Source organism: Argiope bruennichi, chromosome 4, assembly GCF_947563725.1.
Source record: "Argiope bruennichi chromosome 4, qqArgBrue1.1, whole genome shotgun sequence".
In the NCBI taxonomy this organism is placed as follows: domain Eukaryota; kingdom Metazoa; phylum Arthropoda; class Arachnida; order Araneae; family Araneidae; genus Argiope; species Argiope bruennichi.
This window is the reverse complement of record NC_079154.1, coordinates 14,738,178-14,760,396: the sequence shown is the minus strand read 5'-3', so window position 1 is coordinate 14,760,396 and position 22,219 is coordinate 14,738,178. Positions and strand designations below refer to the sequence as shown.

The window sequence follows — 22,219 nt, the reverse complement described above, 5'->3', positions numbered from 1 at the left end:
TTTCTAAGAAAATATTGAAAAAAATTGAAATATCACAAATGCTGTACACTGTGAAAAATTATGTATACATATGTTGTTATGTTATGTATACATATGTTTTTTGTCGGTCTGCTTATAAAAGTAAATAAGTTATAATCATAACTAATAAAAATATATGAAATTCTAACATATGTAGACGCAACATTTATCTAGAAAAAAAATAATATCGATTGCTGCCGGTTTTCGCAATAATTTTGCATACTATCGTCTGTATATTCAGTTCATATTGCAACATTGATACCGGTGTATATTGTTGACATTTTTTGTTAGCTTTGCAAGTAACAAATTTTGCTATCACTGTTTTACTAAGTATTAAAACAACTTAGACACTCCGTGTTTTATTTGAAATGCAAACGCATTCGTTTGAGGCATTTTCATAGTGTTTGCAATTTACAGGTTACATATATTTATCCATTTTAAAACTTTGCATAACTCATTAAATCAGGGAATAAGATTCGTCAACTTGAGTATTTGAGTTTTAATAATAATAAATAATAGTTAAAAATTTTAGTTTCTGCTTCTAAATAAGAACGCATATAAGAAATACTAAAAAAAAATTATTGAATTTATAAAGTTTTTTTATTTTTTTTATTTTAGGAATTCTTGAATTATTATTATTTATAATATTTTTCAAATAATTTTAAGCTGAAGAATTTATTTTAGAAATATATAGTATTAAAAATATTGTAGAAACACCCCAATACCATAATATTCATAAAAAATTTTATAATAAATGTGTGTAAAAGATAAATTTTGTTAAACTATTTAAGAACATTCTCTTTAGAATTTTGTCATTGGAATAAAAAAGTACTTCCACGAAAGAATTATTTTCTTAATAACTCGTTTTCAAATACTCTAAAACAACTTTTAGATAAAATTACAGTGCAATTATTACTTTTTCGGAAACGATTCAGTCTTCTTAAAGAAACGTCTTCGTAACGTGTTCATACTTTTAATTTAACTCGTTGCACATCTTTTAATTTATATCGTTGAGAAAGAATGTCTTGTTATTCATTCAGACTTCCATGGAGGTTTCCTTTTTAAAATTATTTTCCTTTTCCGTTCCGCTTGCACCACGACAGACAGTTTTATTTTTCTTCTTATTTTTTTTTTTTTTTTTTCACCTTATGGCAAATTTGATTTTTGCATCTCCAATGGAACTTTTTTTTTAATTTCCTTTTAGAGGAAAGTTTTTTCATATATTTAAAATCAATAAAAAATTGAATACTATACACCGGCATTGTTTGTTTCTTCCAATTTCTTATTTGAATTTTTTCATTTTTTTTCTCTTTTATATTTGAGCATACTAAATCATGAATACCCAATCAATACTTCTTTATCTAACTGCACCCCTCCCATTTTCTTCAAAGTTTTGACACAGTGAAGAATTTGTTGATCCAGTTGTTATCGCATGTATTGGCCTTCAATGTTTATTGTACTTAATTAAATTTAAAATACCTCATTAACCAGAGAGTTTGTTCTTTTCTCGACTTTTTCGTATGAATACATATAAAGATACATTTTTGAAGTATGGTGAAAAAAGTTTACATTCTTTCTTTTGCCCAAATGGGCCCATAAGTTAAAATAGATCTATGTTTAGTGTGAAAACACCTTATGCAAATATTTGTTAATATTTCTTGTGGATTATTGAATTCATTTATGCTAAGCTTTCAGACCAATAGACATTAATAATCATAGTGTATTTCGTCAAAATTTTGATACAGAAATTTAGTTTTATTGATGAACTTATCTACAGATTTTCATTCATGTATCTGGTTCCCTTAAGTTAATTTTGGACAAAATTTGAAAGAGCAAGTAAGGATTTATCAAAATCACAAAATAAAATTTTTTTTCACTCTTTCGGTATTTTTATTTTGTGTATTCTGTAATCTAAAAAATTAAGATAATGTAACTCATGAAAAAATCAGTATACAAGTTAGAAGCTTAATTTCTAAGTAGACTGAAAAAAATATTCATTTCCCCTTCTACTTTTTAGCAAAAAAAAAAAAAAAAAAAAAAAGTAGTTACAAAACATTTACAAACATTATCTTTAATTAATTCATTATGCAACTTCAAATTAAGAAAATAATGTGTGGCTTCCAATTAAATAAAAAAAACAATTGTTTTGTAAATGTAGTAGTAAGGTCTATAAGTAGAAACATTTGCATGGAACAAAAGTTTTATTTAAGACATAAATAAGAAAGAGAAGAAATAGCAAGCAAAAGTTTTAAAAACCGAAAAGATTACAATTAAATAAGAGTTTTAAGAATATAAAATTATAATTCATTTTTGAAAATTTATTTGAAAATTTTTATATTAAATTTTAACATAAGGGCAGAAAATTTTTAAGATTTTAAATGAATGAATGATAAGAATTTTTTCGCGAATTAAAACTGCAGATATAGGCAGATAGAAAAATTATTAATGATATTTATGACAAGAAATCATCATTGACGTATGTCAATTTTCATTTTCTGTCCTTTATTACCACTTTAACCATTTTTCATCTTAGTTAAAGCGAATATTGTCCATTAATTTATATAAAATAAATCAATGAGTAAATTAGTAGTTCTTGCAAATTTGAAATAAAATACTATTAAATATCCCTCAAAGTTTAAAATAGATTTTTTTTTCGTGTGTGTGTGTATGTGTGGATTCAAATGTTCAGTTTCCTTTTGAACAAAGTCGCTGATGACAAGAATCAGAAAAAAGATCGTAGCAATTTATGGTAATGGAATTTTCAAATCTTTCACAGCACTGATACTTTAGAACTATTGCATTTTTTGTTATAATTGGAGACCAATGTTATTTAGCAGATTAATTTTAAATTTTGGCTTATGACTACAAAATGATTTTCGAATGGCATTAAAAATTCAAATTTTATCTGTTTCTAAAGTGAAAAACTATCTGTTAAAACTGAAAATATAAAAATATGCTGCTAATAATTTATTTTATTATATTTAATACTGCTAATAATTTATCTTATAAAAATAAATTTTCTTGAATAATAAATAACAAAAAAATTGTTATTTAATATTTAAGAAAATAAAATTTTTATTAATCTTTTTTAAATGTCTCTCATTAAATTTATTATATCACAATAAAAGTAATCATCATTAATATGATGCTTATTATAAAATTTTACCTTTTAACAACGCACTTCAAAACGATTTATTTAAAAAAAAATCCTGTTCTTGGAGAATTCATAAAGAGCAAAAAAAAAAAAAAAATGTTTAATTCTACCTGAACTGAACTATTATTCTCATAGAACTTTAAAAGCCCATTCCTTGAATATTTACAAGAAATCTACGAAACATGCTGGGAAAGAAACTATTAAAATGTATATATAGTTAATAATTTATCTCATGTTTTTATTTAAAGCAAAACATTTGGTTATTTTTTCAAGTTTTATGATATTTAAGGAAATTAATTTCTTGATTAATCTTTTTAAATGTTTCCAAGGAAATTCATTAAATCATATTGAAAGAAATCTGTATTAAAGAGATCTAAATTAAATAATTTCAACCCTTAACCTCGCACATCTCAACGAGTCATTTAAAAAAATCACGTTCTTAAAAATTTGTATAGAGCATCAAAAAAATCTTTAATTCTACCTGAACTAAGCAATCATTCTCAACTTTAAAAGTCCATTCCTTAAATATTTACAAGAAATCTAGGAATCTTGATGGAAAAGAAACTATATATATATATATATATATATATATTCAAGTTTTATAATATATATCTTAATTAATCTTTTTAAATGTTTCAGATGAAATTCATTATATCATATTAAAAAATCATCATTAAAGCGATGCATATTAAATAATTTAATCCCATAACCCCCTCACCCCAAACAAGTTATTTTAAAAAGATACCGTTCTTAGAAATTCATATAGAGCAGCGAAACATTTTTAATTCTATCTGAACTAAAATATCACTCTCATAGAACTTTAAAAGTTCACTCCTTAAATATTTACAAGAAATCTACGAATCTTGCCCGAAGAGAAATAAAAGCGAACTGACCTGAACTTACCTAGGAAGAAAAATTTTTAAAAAATCCCTGCAAACTCATAAAACGGTTGAGATCACAAGTTAAACAGAAAGTAACAAATAGTCTCCTTCTGGTGACTAATGCGTCAGAACCTTTTTGCTGACTCACCTCTCGTAATGAATATTCTTGTCACTCCCAGAAAGTCTCTTTTTCTCACATTCAACAGGAGAGCACTTGAGAACATACTTGTGTTATGTATTCTTGTTCCATTTTACTCAGACTTGTGGGAGTTTTAAGAGCGGTCAAAGACTCAAATAAGAAGCGTGAGAGGAATCCAATGGAGGGCGAATTTCTCTTTTGCTGGAATTCTGTCGTCTTTCTTATTTTTTTGATTCGTAGATTTTTTTATGTCTATTCTTGTTCTCCTGTTTTCTTTGTTTCAATTCTTCCATCAATATGGATTTTTTTTCATAAAAGATAATCTTTATTTGAAAGTGAGATGAGCATATAGGTTTTTCTTGGTCTAAAGCATTCCACATAAAAATTATATTTATATTTATCCATATTATTACTAAAGTAAATTATTTATGTTTCAAATCTTTTTATTGCTGTTTCATAATTTTCAGCAAAAAATGTTTGCATTTAATTTGAATAATTCTATGTTTGTAACGATTACATTTCATAAAGTATTTTTTTCTCTCTTTCAAATGTGCTAGAGTTCTGAAGTTCTGTGCAGTTGCTTGATCTTGCTAACATTAAATGATTTTGATGCTTTTAGAGTTTAATTCTCGGTAAATCAACATTTTCCTTCAGTAAATCAACAAATTCAGTTTTCCTTCTATACATATGTTGCTATCTGATAATGATTTGGAAAATACTATTGCAATACATACCATAGTATTTATATAAATAAATGCTAAATGTAAATTATAAATAATAACTAAATTATAATTAAATAATAACTAATGATTAAAACTAAAATAAATTATAAATAAATGCTAAAACGTAGGAAACTTTTAACTAAAACTAGGTAGATAATTACATGAGTGCAATAAAAAATATATAGGATTTTTAACAAAAATGGAAACATCCAAAAAAATTAGAAAGGAATTAAATGTTTAAAACTTTGTCATTCGGATATTATGCCAAAATTAATATCATAACTAAAGAAATTCCTAAACATTTATTAAAAATTAAAATACTTTTAGAATAGGATTAAAACACAAATTTATTTAAAGTATTCCGAACAAAGACTTCCTGCTTTTGCAGTTTTGTCTTGACCTTCAGAAACAAATTATCATCTTTTAATACATTCATAAAAACGTGTTTCAATTTCATTTCATATTTTCATATTATATATGCATACATATTTCATTATAGTGCATTGGATATATTAAAATAAATGACACCGCTTGAAAGCATCGCATTGCATTAGTAATAATTCCGGATATTTTCATAATGCATTTTAAAGTAATTGGCATATTTATTCAGATATTAATTTTAAATACAAATAAACTTACTGAAATGCATATTTAAAGCTAAATTTTATTTCAACGATTATTATATGCCATTTTAAACTCAAAAAAAAATCTTATGAACATGTGTGGTGTGTCCCCATATTCTCATAACGAATAATGTGATATTTTTTTAAAAAATAATATAATCTTGCTGTGTTATAGCTGTTACTTTTTAACAGCATGGGTTTATTAAAACAGGACTCGATTGGTATATTTCAAATTTTTTATTCAGATAATTCCATTTAAACGTAAGTTTTTTTAAGCTAAAATATTTTAAACATTAAGGTAATTACTTAAAATTATTTTCATATTAAGAATTTTACTGACTGTTTTATTTATTTCATTATTATTAAAAGCTCTTTTTATGTATTTCTTGAATTGACAATAGAATTGTTGAAATATTATGGAAGTTAATAAAAATATGACACTAAATTTTAAATCTAATAATAAGCATTTGTAAGAAAATGTCTCGAAAATGTAAAATTATCTTAGTTAAAAAAATAGTTTTTTACTGTAATTATGTAAATAAAATGAATTAAATTAAATTAAGCTGGCGTGCATAAAATACTTTATCTCTTTTGCCTTTAATGTCGCTATTCAAAATTTCTTTACGTTGTTTTTTTTTAATTATGAATTTTTGATAAATTTTCTATTTATCTTCACGTATTTAAATTTTCATTAAATAGATTTAAATGTTCGGTATCTCCATTGCTACTACTCATCCACCAAGAAAAAATTAAGACAATTTCGGAGGTTAATTTTATATATAAGTTTGATTTAAAAGAAAACATTCTAATGTAATATGCATTACAACGTATTAGAATTGTAACTAATAACCACTCAATTAAAAAGAAAAGTAGAAATTATGCGATGCGTTATTGTATTCCTCTGCGTTGTTCATAAAATGTTTTAATGCTCTTGATAGTACTTCAAGTAGTTGAACAGAAATGACTTTTATAAGAGTAATCAAAATTCAAGTAGGAGAATTCTGTATTCCTAATGAAAAGGCTTTTTATAAGGCTAATTTATATTCTTAATGTGTACAGGAACTTTCTTTTTATCCCTAATAAATAAGCAAACGCTTTAAATAATACTTCACAAATTTTCTATTGGTTTGTTACCGAGTATTAGGAAATTTTACGAAAATGTTGAGAGAATTATTTGAAATAATAACGAAGCATTAGTGATTATATTTTTTCAGTCTTATGACGCTCTTATATTTTACATTTTGCTATGATTGTCCAGACGACAATTTGCACTTAAAAAAAAGAAACTTTAGCGTAAACCATCGACCATTAATATTCTGTAATTTACAAAAAAAATTGTTTAAGACGACATATTCAATTACATTCTTAAGAATATAAATGGGATGTTCTATAAACAATTTTCTTACTTTACGTCGATTTGCGTCCCTCAGCAAAATACTTAACTGCATTACAAGGGAAAAAATAGAAACGTGAATATGAAACAAAAAAAAGCAAAACATTCTAAAGAAAATACATTAATTTTTTTTTCTAAAGATATTTATTCTTTGTTACATGTACGAAAGAAAGGATATTAAGACATGCAATATGCACTTAATCTGAAATATACAATGATTTCCAAGCATTTTTTCAGCTTCTTAATTTCTTTGAGTGCTTATTGTTTAAAGTGTGATTAAATTTGCGTTAGAACAGAACGAGTGTTTTTAAAACAAAGCATCCTGGAACTTCTTTGGTTTGTTCCTATTTTTCTTAACGTCTTAACAAAGAGAAATAAAAAAATAGGAAGGCTGAATGAAAAAACAAACGCTTGGAAGAAGGTAAGATTCGAAGAGAGATTTAAAAAAAATCCTTTCTCTTTGAGAGAATCTTTCAAAGGAGAAAAAAATTACTTCAAAAGATAGATTCTATTGATATAAATGTGTGTACGCTTTTACATTCTCGAATTTACCTAACAAGAAGTGCATAAACTGTTCAACTATTATTATTAAATCGACAGAAAGAGTTAAAATACTTATTTTCTTTCCATTCTATAAGAATGTCTTCAGTGAATAAATCAAACGTCTTACTAATACTGCATTTTTTCAATAGGTGTTTTTTTTTTTCTTTTTTTTACGTTATAACTATTTTAAAAAGCTTTGTCCTTTCTCTTTAACGTTGTTAAATAATTTCAAAACTTCCTACATATTTTTTCTTTGAGATTTTTTAAAAATTTTATCTAACATTTTGCAAAGTTTTGAAAGAAATGATTTCAAAGTCCCATCATTATTTCAATTCATTTCATCAATAGCGAAGTCGTTTTATAACTACATTTATTCCTTTTTGAACACTTATTTAGATTTAAGTCGGAGGTATTTATTTAAGATTTCTAAATTTTAATTTAGACTTTATTGAAGCATATTTGTAAGAATTTTCAAAGTCATTCGTTAACCTAAGGTTAAAATTTATTTTTATTGAATGATTAACTATCTAAATTTTACAACAAACATTCTATATACCATTGGCTTGAATTTTAATAAATTAATTAAAAATATGCTTAAATTCTACATTTGGAGGAAATACTGTATTTCGAATATTAACAAAGTCATTCCTTCCTTAGCATAATATGCTAGTGGATAATTGTAAGAACGGATCACAAACGGCTATATAGCTCATAAGAATAAGCTTGGTTGTATGCAAAGGGAAAAAAATAATATTATAATGATAGGAAATTACAATAATGATAATTTCACTGTGTTCTGAAATATTGAGGGGCTTGAAAAATATTATTTCATTGAATAATTTAACTCAGACGATGGTATTGCAAAGCGAATCAAAATTATCAATGAAATCATTAATGAATAAAATTTATTAAAGAAACAGTCGCATTCCAAAATTAATTGTTTAGAAATGAAATTTCAACAATCATCTCACGAATTTAATTTCCTCATTACAGGCGACATAATTATACATATGATAGTTTTACTACAATCCAATTAGAGATTATTAATCTTGTTTTCAACATTCCCCACGCTTCATAAACAAAGATAATTCTTCTGTATTACAAACATTCAGTAACGCTGTTAAACAAACTTAAGTAAACCAAACTAGAACTACAAGATTGCTTGAGCTTCATTCATTTAACTATTTTTAATTAATAAGTACTAAATAGAAGTTTCAGAATGCATTACAGGTTAGAGTATAGTGTTAAGCAAATTTTTATCTTAGAAACTTTAGCGACTTAAGCAAGAAAACGTGACCAAGTTTCCTTAAGATTTCGACGATTTTCTCTCAAAGAAGAAAGCCGAAACAAAAACACAACGCAAATACGCACACACACTCCAGATATCATCCGAAACAAACCGACAAAACCACCAGTTATAACACAGAGAACCGTCTGCACAATGGTGGACCGGGGACCCATTCTCTAATTATCCGACATCGGGTCGGAATTTTCGGGAAGCAATTAGCGCCTTTTGTCTCTAGAACAAAACTTCAGGTGTGTTCCCAGACAGTTTGATGCGGCTTAAACGGAACACAATGGATCTTGCGGAAAACCTTAATACCGAAACGTAGCTTAAGTGCAGAACAATAGAGGTTGTGTGCCCTTAAGTCCTCCAATCCTTCTCCTCCCCCTCAAGGAGAGGGTTCCCCTGACCCAGTCAGGGAGGGAGAGACTTCTCTCCGTCCTTAGATCCTTTTCATGGAACACAACGACTTTAATCCTCGCAGAACATACAGAAATGCGTCGCTCGGAAAACAGAACAGCGGCTGGTTTATTCAGTGTGAAAATGGGATGTCTTTCTGGTTCTCACTGAATAGGAATCTGGGGCCTCCAAGTGAAGATTTTACGCTAGGCAGTTCGGAAACGTTAACAAACAGTTCGTAAGGAGAGGGAACTGTAAAGTTCTGAACCTCGCATCGTTGCATCGTAGACGGCCAACACTGACGATAGCTCTCCTCCCCCGTTTTCTAATTGGCATTACGTTTCTCCTCATTATTTTACACGTCACGTACTTTATTCGACAGGGCGTGTAAAATCGGGCTCCCTCCTTGTTCCCACCAGCCGCGTTCCTTTCCTATCCTCACACCGGAACAGATGTATTTATTACCTTATGATACCACAGTGGTTGGTTGAATAGCATTCAAAACACTGAGATCGGATTGCTACTTTTAAAAATTATATTTCTATGCTATGACAAGATTTAATATGGGATGTTAATACTTGTATCACTTATGCATACTTATGGTGTGCGAAATTCTTTCCTAAACGTAATTACAACCTACGCTAATTATTCAGCTATAATCATTTTACCTTAAGAGAAATAAACAAAGTCAAAAGACAAATGAAAGAATTCTAGTGTTGCTTTATTGTTAATTAAATTTTAAAGTATTCTAAATGAAATTAGAATTTGCTGAAGGAAATGTAATTACAGTAAAATATATTCTTCCTGACCATATTCTAGAATATACTCAAGAAAGGATCCTATGAAATGTTCGTCTACTGATCTTAATATAAAGCAAAAATAATCGCGTTTAATACAGGACTATTAGAAATTGATTGATTAAATAGTAATATTTCTAAACAATATTGTTTAGAAATATTACTATTTTGTTTTGTTGTTTTAAATTCACACTGAGCATAAAAGTAGTTATAATATATTTTACATGCAAATATATGTTTATCTGATATTGCAAAGATCCATTGAAACTTCATGAAATGTATTCGATAAAATTATTAGATGAAAATTTCAAGACTAAAATTTTTATTTATATTTTTATTTATTACAACTACGTCTCAGTAAAATTTTACTAATATTTGTTACGGAATCAAAAGAAATTCTGGGTATGGCCTCAGTATCTCTTTCTTAAACTCTCAAATATCTTTTAAATTATCATCAAGCTTTTTTATTTATCTTAAAACATTTTTCTACTTTTAGGACTTGTGCAGACAACGTATGGCTAGCAAAGCCAACGAGAAACCCGAACCAGTGCATTCAGTTAACTCTCCGAAGAAAATCCGTAGCTTGTCCCAAGAAGGGCAAGCAAGCTCCTCAAGTCATTCCTCAACCTCGTCATGGTAAGCATGAAATCTTTTAATGTACTCTTCTAAAATAAATTTTTGATAGCAAAAGTCTGTGATTCTGCTGTTATATTGCTTATAATAATACTAGGAATTTTATTTTACTGCTGTAAGATAGCTTTTAAATATTCTAGGAGTATTTATAAAAATAAATATTTTGTTCTTGATTGAATTGAATTTTCTGGTGCAACATCTAAGACAACATAATAACATAGAAACTATGGTTAAAATTTATTCATTTGTGGTGAAAACTGTAAATTAATAACAAAACCTTAAATTGTTAGCTCACGGACAAACGGCTGAAAATTATTAATGGATGGTTAAGAAATAAGATGCTAAAAATTAAATTTCGCTTACAGCACCAATATATTTAAAGTATAAGGAATATTAGGGCGATAAATTTCATCCAAAAATATTTAAATCATAATTATTAGAGTTCAAATGTTTTATTTGAAATCTAATAAAAAACAATATACTCTAATGAATTGTGACGAATTGTCAAAAGATTTCTACAGTGACCACAGAATGGATGAAGTTCGACAAAGAGTAAATAATTGTGTGTTATACTAATATGACAAATAAATTTACTTTTGAAGTCCTTACGATAAATAAGCTAATATATAAAAATTTATTTCATATACTTCTATTTATTATCACAAATCATCTATATTTTTGTTAATTTATTTATTTATTTCATTCTACGTATTTATTTTAAATGCAGATTTTATCTATTTAATATCACAAATAACACAATTTAGTGAAAGAGGTAGAAAAGATGATATAGAAAGTGATATTACAGGGATTATAATACATTTTATCCTGCATGCTATACTTTTTATTATCAATATAGTCCTGTTGTAGCTCATGTGCTCTAAAGAACCACAAATCACCAAAGTACTTTTTAAAAAAAATTAATCTAACTTTCATGAATCGAATAAATATTTTCAATGTAATTTCCACTCGAAACTTTATGTAGAAGTAGAAATAAGTAGGGAATGATTAGGATCATGTTAGAAAGAAAAACTCCTAGGACTTAATTAGACAAACAAATAAATGAATGAAAATGAATTTTCCTTAAATCTGTGGCATGTGAATTAATTGAGGTTTTCAAAAACTATTGTTTATTAATATTAAATTTTATCAAGAGAGATAGTGATTCGTTGAAACGAAATTATGTGTATATGTGTATGAGAGCCGAATATTATACTATAAATTTGTTGTGTACATGTAAACTCTTATATTATTCTGAATCATATGGATCATTTTGAAGATCTTCGTAGAGAAAAAAATAAAAATTGTATTTAAGTCCAGCATAGTAAAAAAAAATAATAATAAGGCATTCGAATGAATTGTAATAGCCTGTTTTAGTTCTGCATAAAAGTTAAGCATTCGTCAATCTTTTTGGAAAATGTTTCTAGACATTCATATTCTATTAATTTATTGTGAAAATATTAAAACTGCTCAGAGTTAAAGACTATAGGCTTTTTTATCAATATTTATTTACTCAAAAATATTTAGAAGTAAATAAATGATAGAAATGTAGTGAATTTTTTGGTCATATTTATGGATTTAATGACAATATTTAGTAGAAAATGATTAGGCAAATTTATTGACTGAATTAAAACTATTCAAAGTAACTTTCTTAAACAAGAAGATTAAAATTCGAAAAGCAATCTTTATGAATTCTTTTATGGGACGTGGAGAAATAATAATGTTACAATTTATTCAAGCATATAAATAATACTATTTTCTCAATAAATATAGTCTTTGCATCATCAAATTAATTCGATCACATTTAGGAAATGATGAGAAAATATAAAATAATATATGGTATGAAAATAGTCAACTGCTGTATTTATATTTTCCCCTTTTTTAATATTTCATTAAATTTGAAGTGAGCACAAAATCTTTCCTGTTATTTCCTTGTAAGTCAGAAACTAAATTTTATAAACCAATCTTCTTAAGATAATATTGACTGAAATTTGTTTGAGACTTAAAACTTAAAAGCAATATAGAAAAATATGTGAAATGAAATAAGAATGTTTTTTCTTATAGATAGAGTTTTATATTTTAAATTGAAACTCGTTTTCCCATTATAGGATAAAGTAAAGCTTTTAACGTTTAAACTGTCTTTCTAAATATGGATACATTACACGTATCCAATTACTCTTTTCATGTTTTTAAATTACGAGAAAGTAAAAATTACATTAAAAAGACAAAAGTGGTTTTGTACTTCATCTTTCATCTTGTTTCATTACATTACGAAACTTATTCTACGTTTAATACGGTAGGCTATACTAAGCCGCAAATGGGCTACTCTTCAATGCCAACTAAAAGCATTAGGATCAACAAATGATATAGAAATTTAAAGATAAAATAGAAATGGAAAAATGAAATGGAATTTTCTATTCTGTGGATTATTTAAAATACTCTTTAAAAACATATAATTCTTTTCTGAAACTCAAATAATAATTTCTAAATTGATATTTGATAAACGAATTAGGATTACTGCCATCGAAATGGAAAGGTATAGATGTGATCGTTTACCGTTTCAAATAATACTAGGTCCCTAAATTGAATTACTGCAAAATATTACGTTCCGGATAAAAGGGAGTGGATTAAAAAATTGCATGGAGATAAAAAGTATTAATATACTTTCATATTCATTAGTTATAAATATATTCTTAAATGGGTTTTTTAATAGAATTGAAATTAATCTTCTGTTTTCAAATTTTCTACATAGAATTCATTCTTTTGTTTTGAATGAGATTATAACTTTCAACAAAATAATTTATTTTCAATAAACGGCTTCTTTTAAAAGAAAATTCGTTCATAAGATATTTTCAAAATATATTATTTTAAGCAAAAAGGTATTTCAGCATTAGTTATTTGTAAAAAGCAAAACGGCATATAATTAACAACACACACATACACACATGAAAGACTCAGATGGCTCAATTAAGTGAAAGGATTAATATAATATCTCGAATAAATTACTTTGGTTTTTCATATATGAAGATAATATTTCCGATATTTCCCCCTTTCAGGAATGTACAGTTTCTAGTCAAATATCCAATAGTATTAATAGAACTTAAGCGTTTTCGTTTCTTAATTTAATTATTTATTGGTTTTATCAGTTAAATTGGGGCCAACAAACTCCACTTATAGTAAATATATTTTTAAAAATGGCTTTAAAATATATTTATTTTAGTATATTAAAAAGAAAGAAATGGGAAATGAGATATTGAGTAGTAAAATGTGTGAAGGCGTATGCAGTTGCTTCTTGCCATGTAAATATAAAGTCGCAAAAGAAGATCCCATTAATTGCTGAAATATTTCTCAGTCACAAAGAAAAATAATAACATATTTCTAATTTCATAAATATTGTATGAAATCTTAAAATAATTTTAAGGTGTATGTACACACTTGAAACTTCGAAAATCATTCAAAATATCGAATATTGTTTTATTGCTTAATAATGTTTTCTGATCCTATAGCTTTCAAACGATACTAAAATGTTGCCCATATTCGGAATATTTCTCGAGTTATAATTGTTTTTCTTGAGGTGCTTTCATTAAAAACCCTAGTTACGGTGTTTATAAAACTCATTTTATGAAGAATGATATTTTCCCACTATGTTGCTTCATTCAAACAATCATAACTCAACAAGAAATTAACCAAATACATCTATTTATATATCAAAATAATCTGTATGAAATAGTGGATGTTTTGTGCCTCAATCAAAGTTATATTTATAGAAATAAATTTTTAATAGCTATTTAAAAGTTAAAATGAGAGAAAAAATCTCGCTTTTTCTATTCATCGTTGATGAAAAAATTGTTTAAAAAAAATATACATTTTCATAACTTGTTTGAGGCAGACAACATCAAAACTAATATTAAGCATGATTTCCAACTAGAATTGTGTGCCTATACAAATTAGAATTTAAGATATCATGTTTCAAAAAATAGGCTAATTAGCTCATTAAATATTATTTAATTAATTAATAATTAGTGCAATAAGGTTTTTCCTCATTGAAATGAATTTAAACATATATTAATAACCTACTGTGAAAAAACTGGATTTTTAAAGTTAAAATTTTTAAAAAAATCTTCAAGTGTGTACGTGCACCTTAAGGGGACTCTCTCTTTAGGTGAATAAACACCATCTGAAACTTTTACTTTATAAGAAATGCCGAAATTTAAACAATAATTTTTATAAACGATTTTAAATATTTCTTTTTACACCAAATTGAACGAAGCTGTACACACGTGCGTAAATTCAGCCTCGTGTCTATAACAACATTCCGATAATTGATAATAATCCATTTGTTCTTAATAATAAGCAAGCCGCAAACACGCAAGCAAAAGGCCCTTTTGGACATGAAACTTCGTTTCTCCCGTTCGGGCCCAAATCCCCCAAGCGTAGTCTTAAAGCCCTCCCTCTTAAGAGCCATGGCTGGTCAGGGAATTACGTTCCAATAAGTCGAGACTCCGACCAGACCTCAAACTTATTAATTTATGAACATTTTCATCGTTGCTAATGGAATTACTGCAGCCCCAAAACACCGCAGCTCCAGTAATGGAGATTAATACGCGGTGCAGCCCTTTCGTTACACGGCATGCGACAGAACTTTCAGCTCTTTGAAGATGTCCCCCTGACTTGCATTAGAAGCAACTGCTTTGTAAGCGGTTATGCGTGTTTCGAAAACTGTTGCCAAATTTCTTTTCTTTTCCTTTTTATTTTGCACAGTTTTGTTTACATGTTTCAAAATTGTTTTGTTTATTATCATTTCCTCTTTTTCTTTGTCTTTTCCAAAATAAAATTTCTGAAGAATGAAATAAATTTTTTGAGCATTTTTGTTGAAAGGGTCTTACTTTTGTTTTCATGTTGGATTTAAAATTGTACATTCGCATAAAAGTTTACATAATAGAATAAAGAATAATAACCTCATTTAAAATGAAATAATAATCAAGTAAAAAAATTAAATAGCGTCCTCAAACTGGAAAACAACATCTACGAGAATTATTAGTTTTAAATAAAAATATTTTTCTATTCTTTTATGGACGTAATATCATTTAGATTTGAATATGTAATCTTTGAATAATTCTGATTTTATTTATCAAATAAATATTTTGTATCTATGTTTTTACTTCTATTCCTGATTCTAATTATAATAATCAAAGATTTTTATAAAATATTACATCAATTTTTTTTAATATTATTGTCATTTTTTTTATTATTTCGGAGAAATGAATGGAATTTATGTTTATCACTGAAAATGGGGTAGGAACTTATTAAATTAAATAATAAATTATTTGTAATTAAAAAAATGAAAGTAAATATTTAAAACAGAAATTAAAATTAAAATATCTAGTTCCCCAATAATGAAATTCCCTTTCTAACTTGTATATATAAATATATTTGCTTTAAATATCATAGCTCAATTATTTATCAAAAAGTAAAGAAATAATTTAATGCGTTATCATTTAAATTCGAAATATGTCGTTCTCATTTTTTTTCTATATCCTTTAAAAAAATTTATTAATGAGACAAAAATGTAAATTTAGCTCTTTTATTTCAATAAAATCTTTATTGTCATACGAAAAAAATGTTTCTTAATTTATTTTAAAACTTAGAATAAAATTAATCAAAAAACAGAAATCAGCAGTGAAAAACAATTAGAATTTACCTACATTGTACAGAAACAGAGATTTTACCCTAAACGTTATAATAGAAACAAGGAAAATGGAAAATGATGTTTTCCCCAACTTTTACAGTATTTCAGTTATCATCAGTTGAATCTTCCCAAATTTAATTTCTTTCAAATCTTATTTTAAAATTTTAATCAATTTTAATATTTGTGTAATTAATTAAAAAAACTTATTGTAATACTTTAAGTGTTTCCGAAAATAGAGTTAATTTAATATCCGAAATTCCAAGTACTATCCTATATCACTAGCTAATATTTTTTTATATTCGGGTATGTCAAATTCCCAGAATTTCTAACTGAAACAGGAATAACACTGATTTTCAGTTATATTCTTCATTTGATTAAATATTTGCTTTAAATTTACAGAATCAATGAAAAAAAATGCTTCAGAAAAGTTAATATCAGGAAAGCATTTTTGTTATAAATAAATACAAAAAAGATATTTATTTCTTTAAAAAAACACACTTGCCTTCCAAAATGTACAGATACAGACGGTCTTAATTTAGATTCATATGAAACTTTAAGCATTTTCAGAAGACGATAATGCGGAATTCTTCTTCTTTATCATTTTTTTTTGCAAGTTAAGAGGTTTATAACTAAAATTTTAAAATTGAAATAGTATTTTATTAACTTTTACAGTATAGCTAAACAATGTTTATGATGCGAAATACATAATCCATGCTAACTTCATACACTGAATAATTCAACTGTCCCTATATATATATATATATATATATATATATATATATATAAAGATTTTTTCTGTCCAGTTTTAATGATAAATGAATTTTTAGAAATCTGTTAACTGCCATTCATGCAATTCACCATAAATACATAACTAAGATTATATATTCAAGGAATACAATCCTTCAATAATGGAATATAGTCCCACTTTTAACTTGCTTAAGATATCATTTTGCAAATTTTTAATGAATAAAAAATTATTTAATAAGACATAATTTATTCCTTGCACGATTGTATTCAAGGAATGTAATCGTTAATTTACGGAGTATAATCTCAATTTCACATAACAATTTTAACATGCTTAAGATATTATTTTGAAAATTTTTAATGAATAAAAAATTATTCAATAAAAAAATAATTTATTTCTTGCAAGATTATATTTAAGTAATATCACCGTTCATTAATGGAGTATAATCTCAATTTCACATAACAGTTATAACTTGCTTAAAATACCATTTTCAAAAAATTTTATTGAATAAAAACCAAAGTGCCGAATCTCCACTACTTCAAAAGCAAATCCGCATTTAGTTAATAAAAATGGATAGCCGCATTTCTCAGCAGAGAATAGAAGCACGTATTAGAAGAACTCCTGACGGTGAAAACACATTTTCCTCAACACCAGCACAAGTGTAGGTTTTCTTAAAAGATGAATTACTTCCAAGGGGTAACTATTCACTATCCTCGCATGGTAGTCATGGAGACCGTGTAATGCATTCTGTCTCCCAGTCCGTGCATTATTCAGGGTATTGTCTATTGCGAGAACTCGCGAGTGGGACGTTGATGTTACTTCGGTACAGCATCCGTCTTGCTGCGGTGCGTTTCCTACAGAATCAGCTGTCTAAAGTGCTATCTGTAGCCACTCGAAGAAAGAAAGTGCTGTCTTCAATATCCCACGCAATGTTTTATTCACAAAGTTGCTGTGTCTTCAAACGGATAGTGCTTAAGAAAAAGCGTCGGAGATGAGTATGGCTTGGGAGGGAATTTCCCCAGTGCAGCTTTAAATGCTTTTGAAATGGATCTATTTATGGCACGAAATTTAAATAATATTGAGCGCGTGTAAGTGTTAAATGGACAGTTTTATCATTACATTTACATAAATGGAAATAGTAGCATCTCTACTGAGCATCAATGTTAGGTGAATATTACGTTGTATTATTATAAAAGTTATTAATTTTCACAAATAATCAAGAATTCAAGAATTCAATTTAGTTTCAAAGTTATATGTTGATGTCAGAGGTTTTTACTATCAAAAGTATTCGTTTGATTCCATTTGGATATACTATTATAAAAATTGATTTTTCGGGGGGGGGCGATTAATACTCATGAAACATATAAATTTTTAAGACTCAAATTTAAACCTTAGATTGCTAATTTTCTATAATAAGAAAAACTTAATTAATAAAATCTCTAATTAATGCATATTATTGAATTGTATTTAGTATTACATAATTTTATTTTACTATCTGTGAAGTTGATACGAAATAGCAATCCCTAATCATATTAAATATAGGAATCAAATTTAATGTTTCTATTTTTTAAATCGCATTTTCTTAAATAAAATATAATGTTGCATTATTCTACCAAGTAATCATTTCTAAATACAGTTTCTTTTTACTAAAAATAAAAAACGGTTTAGACGGGGTTTTTTAATATTCATCAGAAATACATATTCTTAAGACTAAAATTTGAATCTCCAAATACAAATTTTTCTTCATAAGAAAAAATTTAATTAAAAACACTTCTAAACAATGAATATTGCTGAATGCCGTCTAGTATTACATAATTTTATTTTACTATCCATGAAGTTGATATGAAATAGCAATTCATAATCAGATTAAAAATATAAATTAAATGTAATATTTGCATAAAATAAAATTCGAATTTTCTTGAATAAAATATTATTTCACATTATTCTGACAAGGAATAATTTCTAAACACTATTTCTCTTTATTTTCTGAAAAAGTTGATATACCATTTGTTGTCAAAGTGTTTTACAAATCAATTCACAGCCAAGTACTAATTTTTTAAAAATATTTAGTATCAAAATCGATAAAATTAAAATTATCAGACACTGTATTTTGAGATGAGATCAATTCATGTAGCTTAGAAGCAATTACTATTAAATTTACAACAGACTGTTTTTTATATCCAACAATCTAATGGCTTCTATATATGTAAATAAATGAATTAATTTTTTTCAAAATTAAAACTTCATATATATATATTAGGAAAATTATTTTTAAACGTGAGTACTAAATATATGTACATAGTTTCCAAATAACAAATTATTTTGAAATTAAACTTTATATATATACACAGTTAGAGAATAGAAGATGCCAGAAAGTGAAAATGAATGCTTATATTTTTAGCAAATATATCTTCTGAAATCTAAGATCCCAGGATTTTATTTCCGAAAAGCAAGATGTTTCACATGGTCCGTTAATGCAATGCTTGTTGGTTCATTTGACAACCTCATTAGACCATTAAGATTTGGAGAACGTGAAGCTCACTTAATCCCTGTCATGTAAAACAGCTTAGAGGATCGTTTTAATCCTTCCTACAGGTTCAACGGACTCCAAATAGGACTGACACATTCCTGTCTGTACACTTCGAAGCCCTAGAAAATAGTAGCATTAGAGTCCTAGAAAATAGTACTATATGTCTTTCTTGTCAGGTATTGAAAGAGGACTTAATTCTGATTGGAAGTCTCCTCTCTTTTCAAATCCCAGATTTGTGTATGCTTGGGATGTCTGAAACATTTACCAGAAACAGCCACATTAATTCTAAGATCAATCTCCAAAACATTTTAAAAGCATGTATCTCAGAATTTAAATTCAAAGCACGTTTTCAACTCTTCTGCTTTTTTTATTCCATTTGAAGCGATGTATTTTTGTTTTGATATTCACCCAGAAGCTCTTATGTTCTAGTGCTACTGAAATAACTGAACCCACTTGTATTTTGATTTTTTCTTTATTATAAAGGGTAGATAATGCTATCTCAAGCATATATCTACAATAACATGTATATTTAATTTTATAGAAAAATAGAAATGAATGTTTTGGTTTAAAAATAAAATTAATGAAATTTGAGGAACTTATTTTATAAATTATGATTCAAATATGCAAGATTTCTATGATTCTGAATAATAATTTTGTAAATTCATTTATCATATTCTTGTATTTCTATAATTAAATGAAATAATAATAATGTCGAGCAAATATTTAAAAATTATTTCTTTTTTAAACTTTCCAATCCATAGACAATATTTGAAAGCATTTTGCTTGGTTTTGCATGGGTACAAAAAGAGAAACTTTTTAACACAAAAATATCTAAAACATGATAATAATTCATCATGATTCTATTTTGTTTTTGGAAATGCATTGAAAAAGTTCTTAATTTACAGTTTATTGAAAATAAAAGTAATTGCTAATGTTATTTATAATAATTTATTGTTACACTTGGACATAGCTCTTGTTATATATATATTTTTATTTTTTTAAATTAGAAACATTACAATAATAGTTCATAAATAACAATAAGATATAATTATATTCATTTTAAATTTGTGCAATAAGTTGTTAATAGTGAAAAATGTAATTATCGGTGTCAGATATGACAGTTTAAATATAAAAGGATAATTGCTTGATTCTTTTTTAGGAACGAAGAACCAGTTACCTCAAATATGGATATATCAACCGGGCATATGATCTTGGTAATTACTTTTAATTTTCATATCTACAGAATTCAATATAAAATCTTTTTTAAATAAAAAGGTATGACAAAGAAATAGTCTACTTTTTCTTTTAATACTGTGTATTTCATAGAAAATATTTTTTTTTGTTTATAATACCCTAATAAAACTTTAGTATGATATTATGTTTTATTTATTAGAAACTGAATAATAGTCCCTTTCAAATATCCTACGCGAAAGTAAGCATTTCATGTTGTTACTGAATGTATGAAAAAAATGCCTAAGCCATTTTATTCTTTGGATTTTAAATTTTCACTAAAGTTCAAAGTCGATTCTAGTGCTATTACTTCTATAATGGTAGGTAAATAGTTTTACAGTAAGAAAAAAATGAAGATTCATTTTACTAACATGATACAACATTTAAAGGGGATATACATTCATGAAATGCTTAAAATAATTTATAATAGGGAAGCATCGTTTCAAGTATTCAAATTCGAAATTTCACCTTTCGTATAAGGGTGATATGGAGTTGAATACTTTTTTCACAAGTAAACATACACAGTTATTTTTATATGCTTGAAACTAAATTTAATTCTTTTTAAAGTTTAAGCTCGTTTTTAATTATGAAAAAGGCCTTTGAAATTTCGTATTAAAAACATAAAAATTTAGCTTTAAGGACTTAGTATAGTATTTTATTTCCAGTTTATATCATTTATTTTTCTAATTCTATCATTTACTCTAATTTAAAACTGTTTGTTTCATGTTTTTAAGGGATGGGGGATATTCTACGTACTTCCTCTATATACTAGAGTTCTGAAATTTTATAAATGTATTGGTTCTCGATGGCAATAGAAAAATGTAATTATTTCAGAACTCTTGATTATAAATTAATATATTACTTTGATTAAAAATGGATATATATAATTCAAATTGAGATACAATTATAGTAGTGATTTTCAAGTGCGATGACAAACGGAGTTGAAACTTGAGAAGAGTTTGAATACTTGATTCAGTTATGTTTTGTTTGTCTTTGACTTTATTGTCATTCTTCAGAAATAGTATCACTTATTTCTTATTTCGTCTCGTATATGCGAGGTTAGCTTTGTTTATTTAAATGCCATGTTTATTTGTACTTTATGATTTGTAGTCCTACATGGAAGATCATTTGAAAAACAAAGATCGATTGGATCGTGAGTGGGAAGCACTTTGCGCCTATGAGGCGGAGCTCTGTGCAACAACTGCAGCCACACAACCACAGAACATCAAGAAAAACCGATACACCGACGTTCTCCCTTGTGAGTATTCATTTTCAACATATAATAAAGAAAAATAATATTAATGAAAATAATAAAAAATAATTAATTTAATAGATACGCATAAAATCCTTAGTACGTTTGTCATAAATAAAATTGAACAAATATTTCAGAAATCGTCTGTTCCTATAATTGCAATATTTTCAGAGATATGATAATTCATAA

The 22,219-nt window shown here is 26.5% G+C and overlaps 1 protein-coding gene across 1 annotated transcript in view; it reads left to right on the top strand.

The window, feature by feature from the left end:
- LOC129967124 (receptor-type tyrosine-protein phosphatase N2-like) overlaps nt 1-22,219 on the top strand; it is a 595,790-nt gene that overhangs the window by 526,757 nt on the left and 46,814 nt on the right. Inside the window, exons 16-18 of the mRNA XM_056081809.1 lie at nt 10,451-10,590; nt 20,708-20,762; nt 21,889-22,036. Of these exons, the coding sequence (XP_055937784.1) occupies nt 10,451-10,590; nt 20,708-20,762; nt 21,889-22,036 (343 nt within the window). The remainder of the gene's footprint in view (nt 1-10,450; nt 10,591-20,707; nt 20,763-21,888; nt 22,037-22,219) is intronic.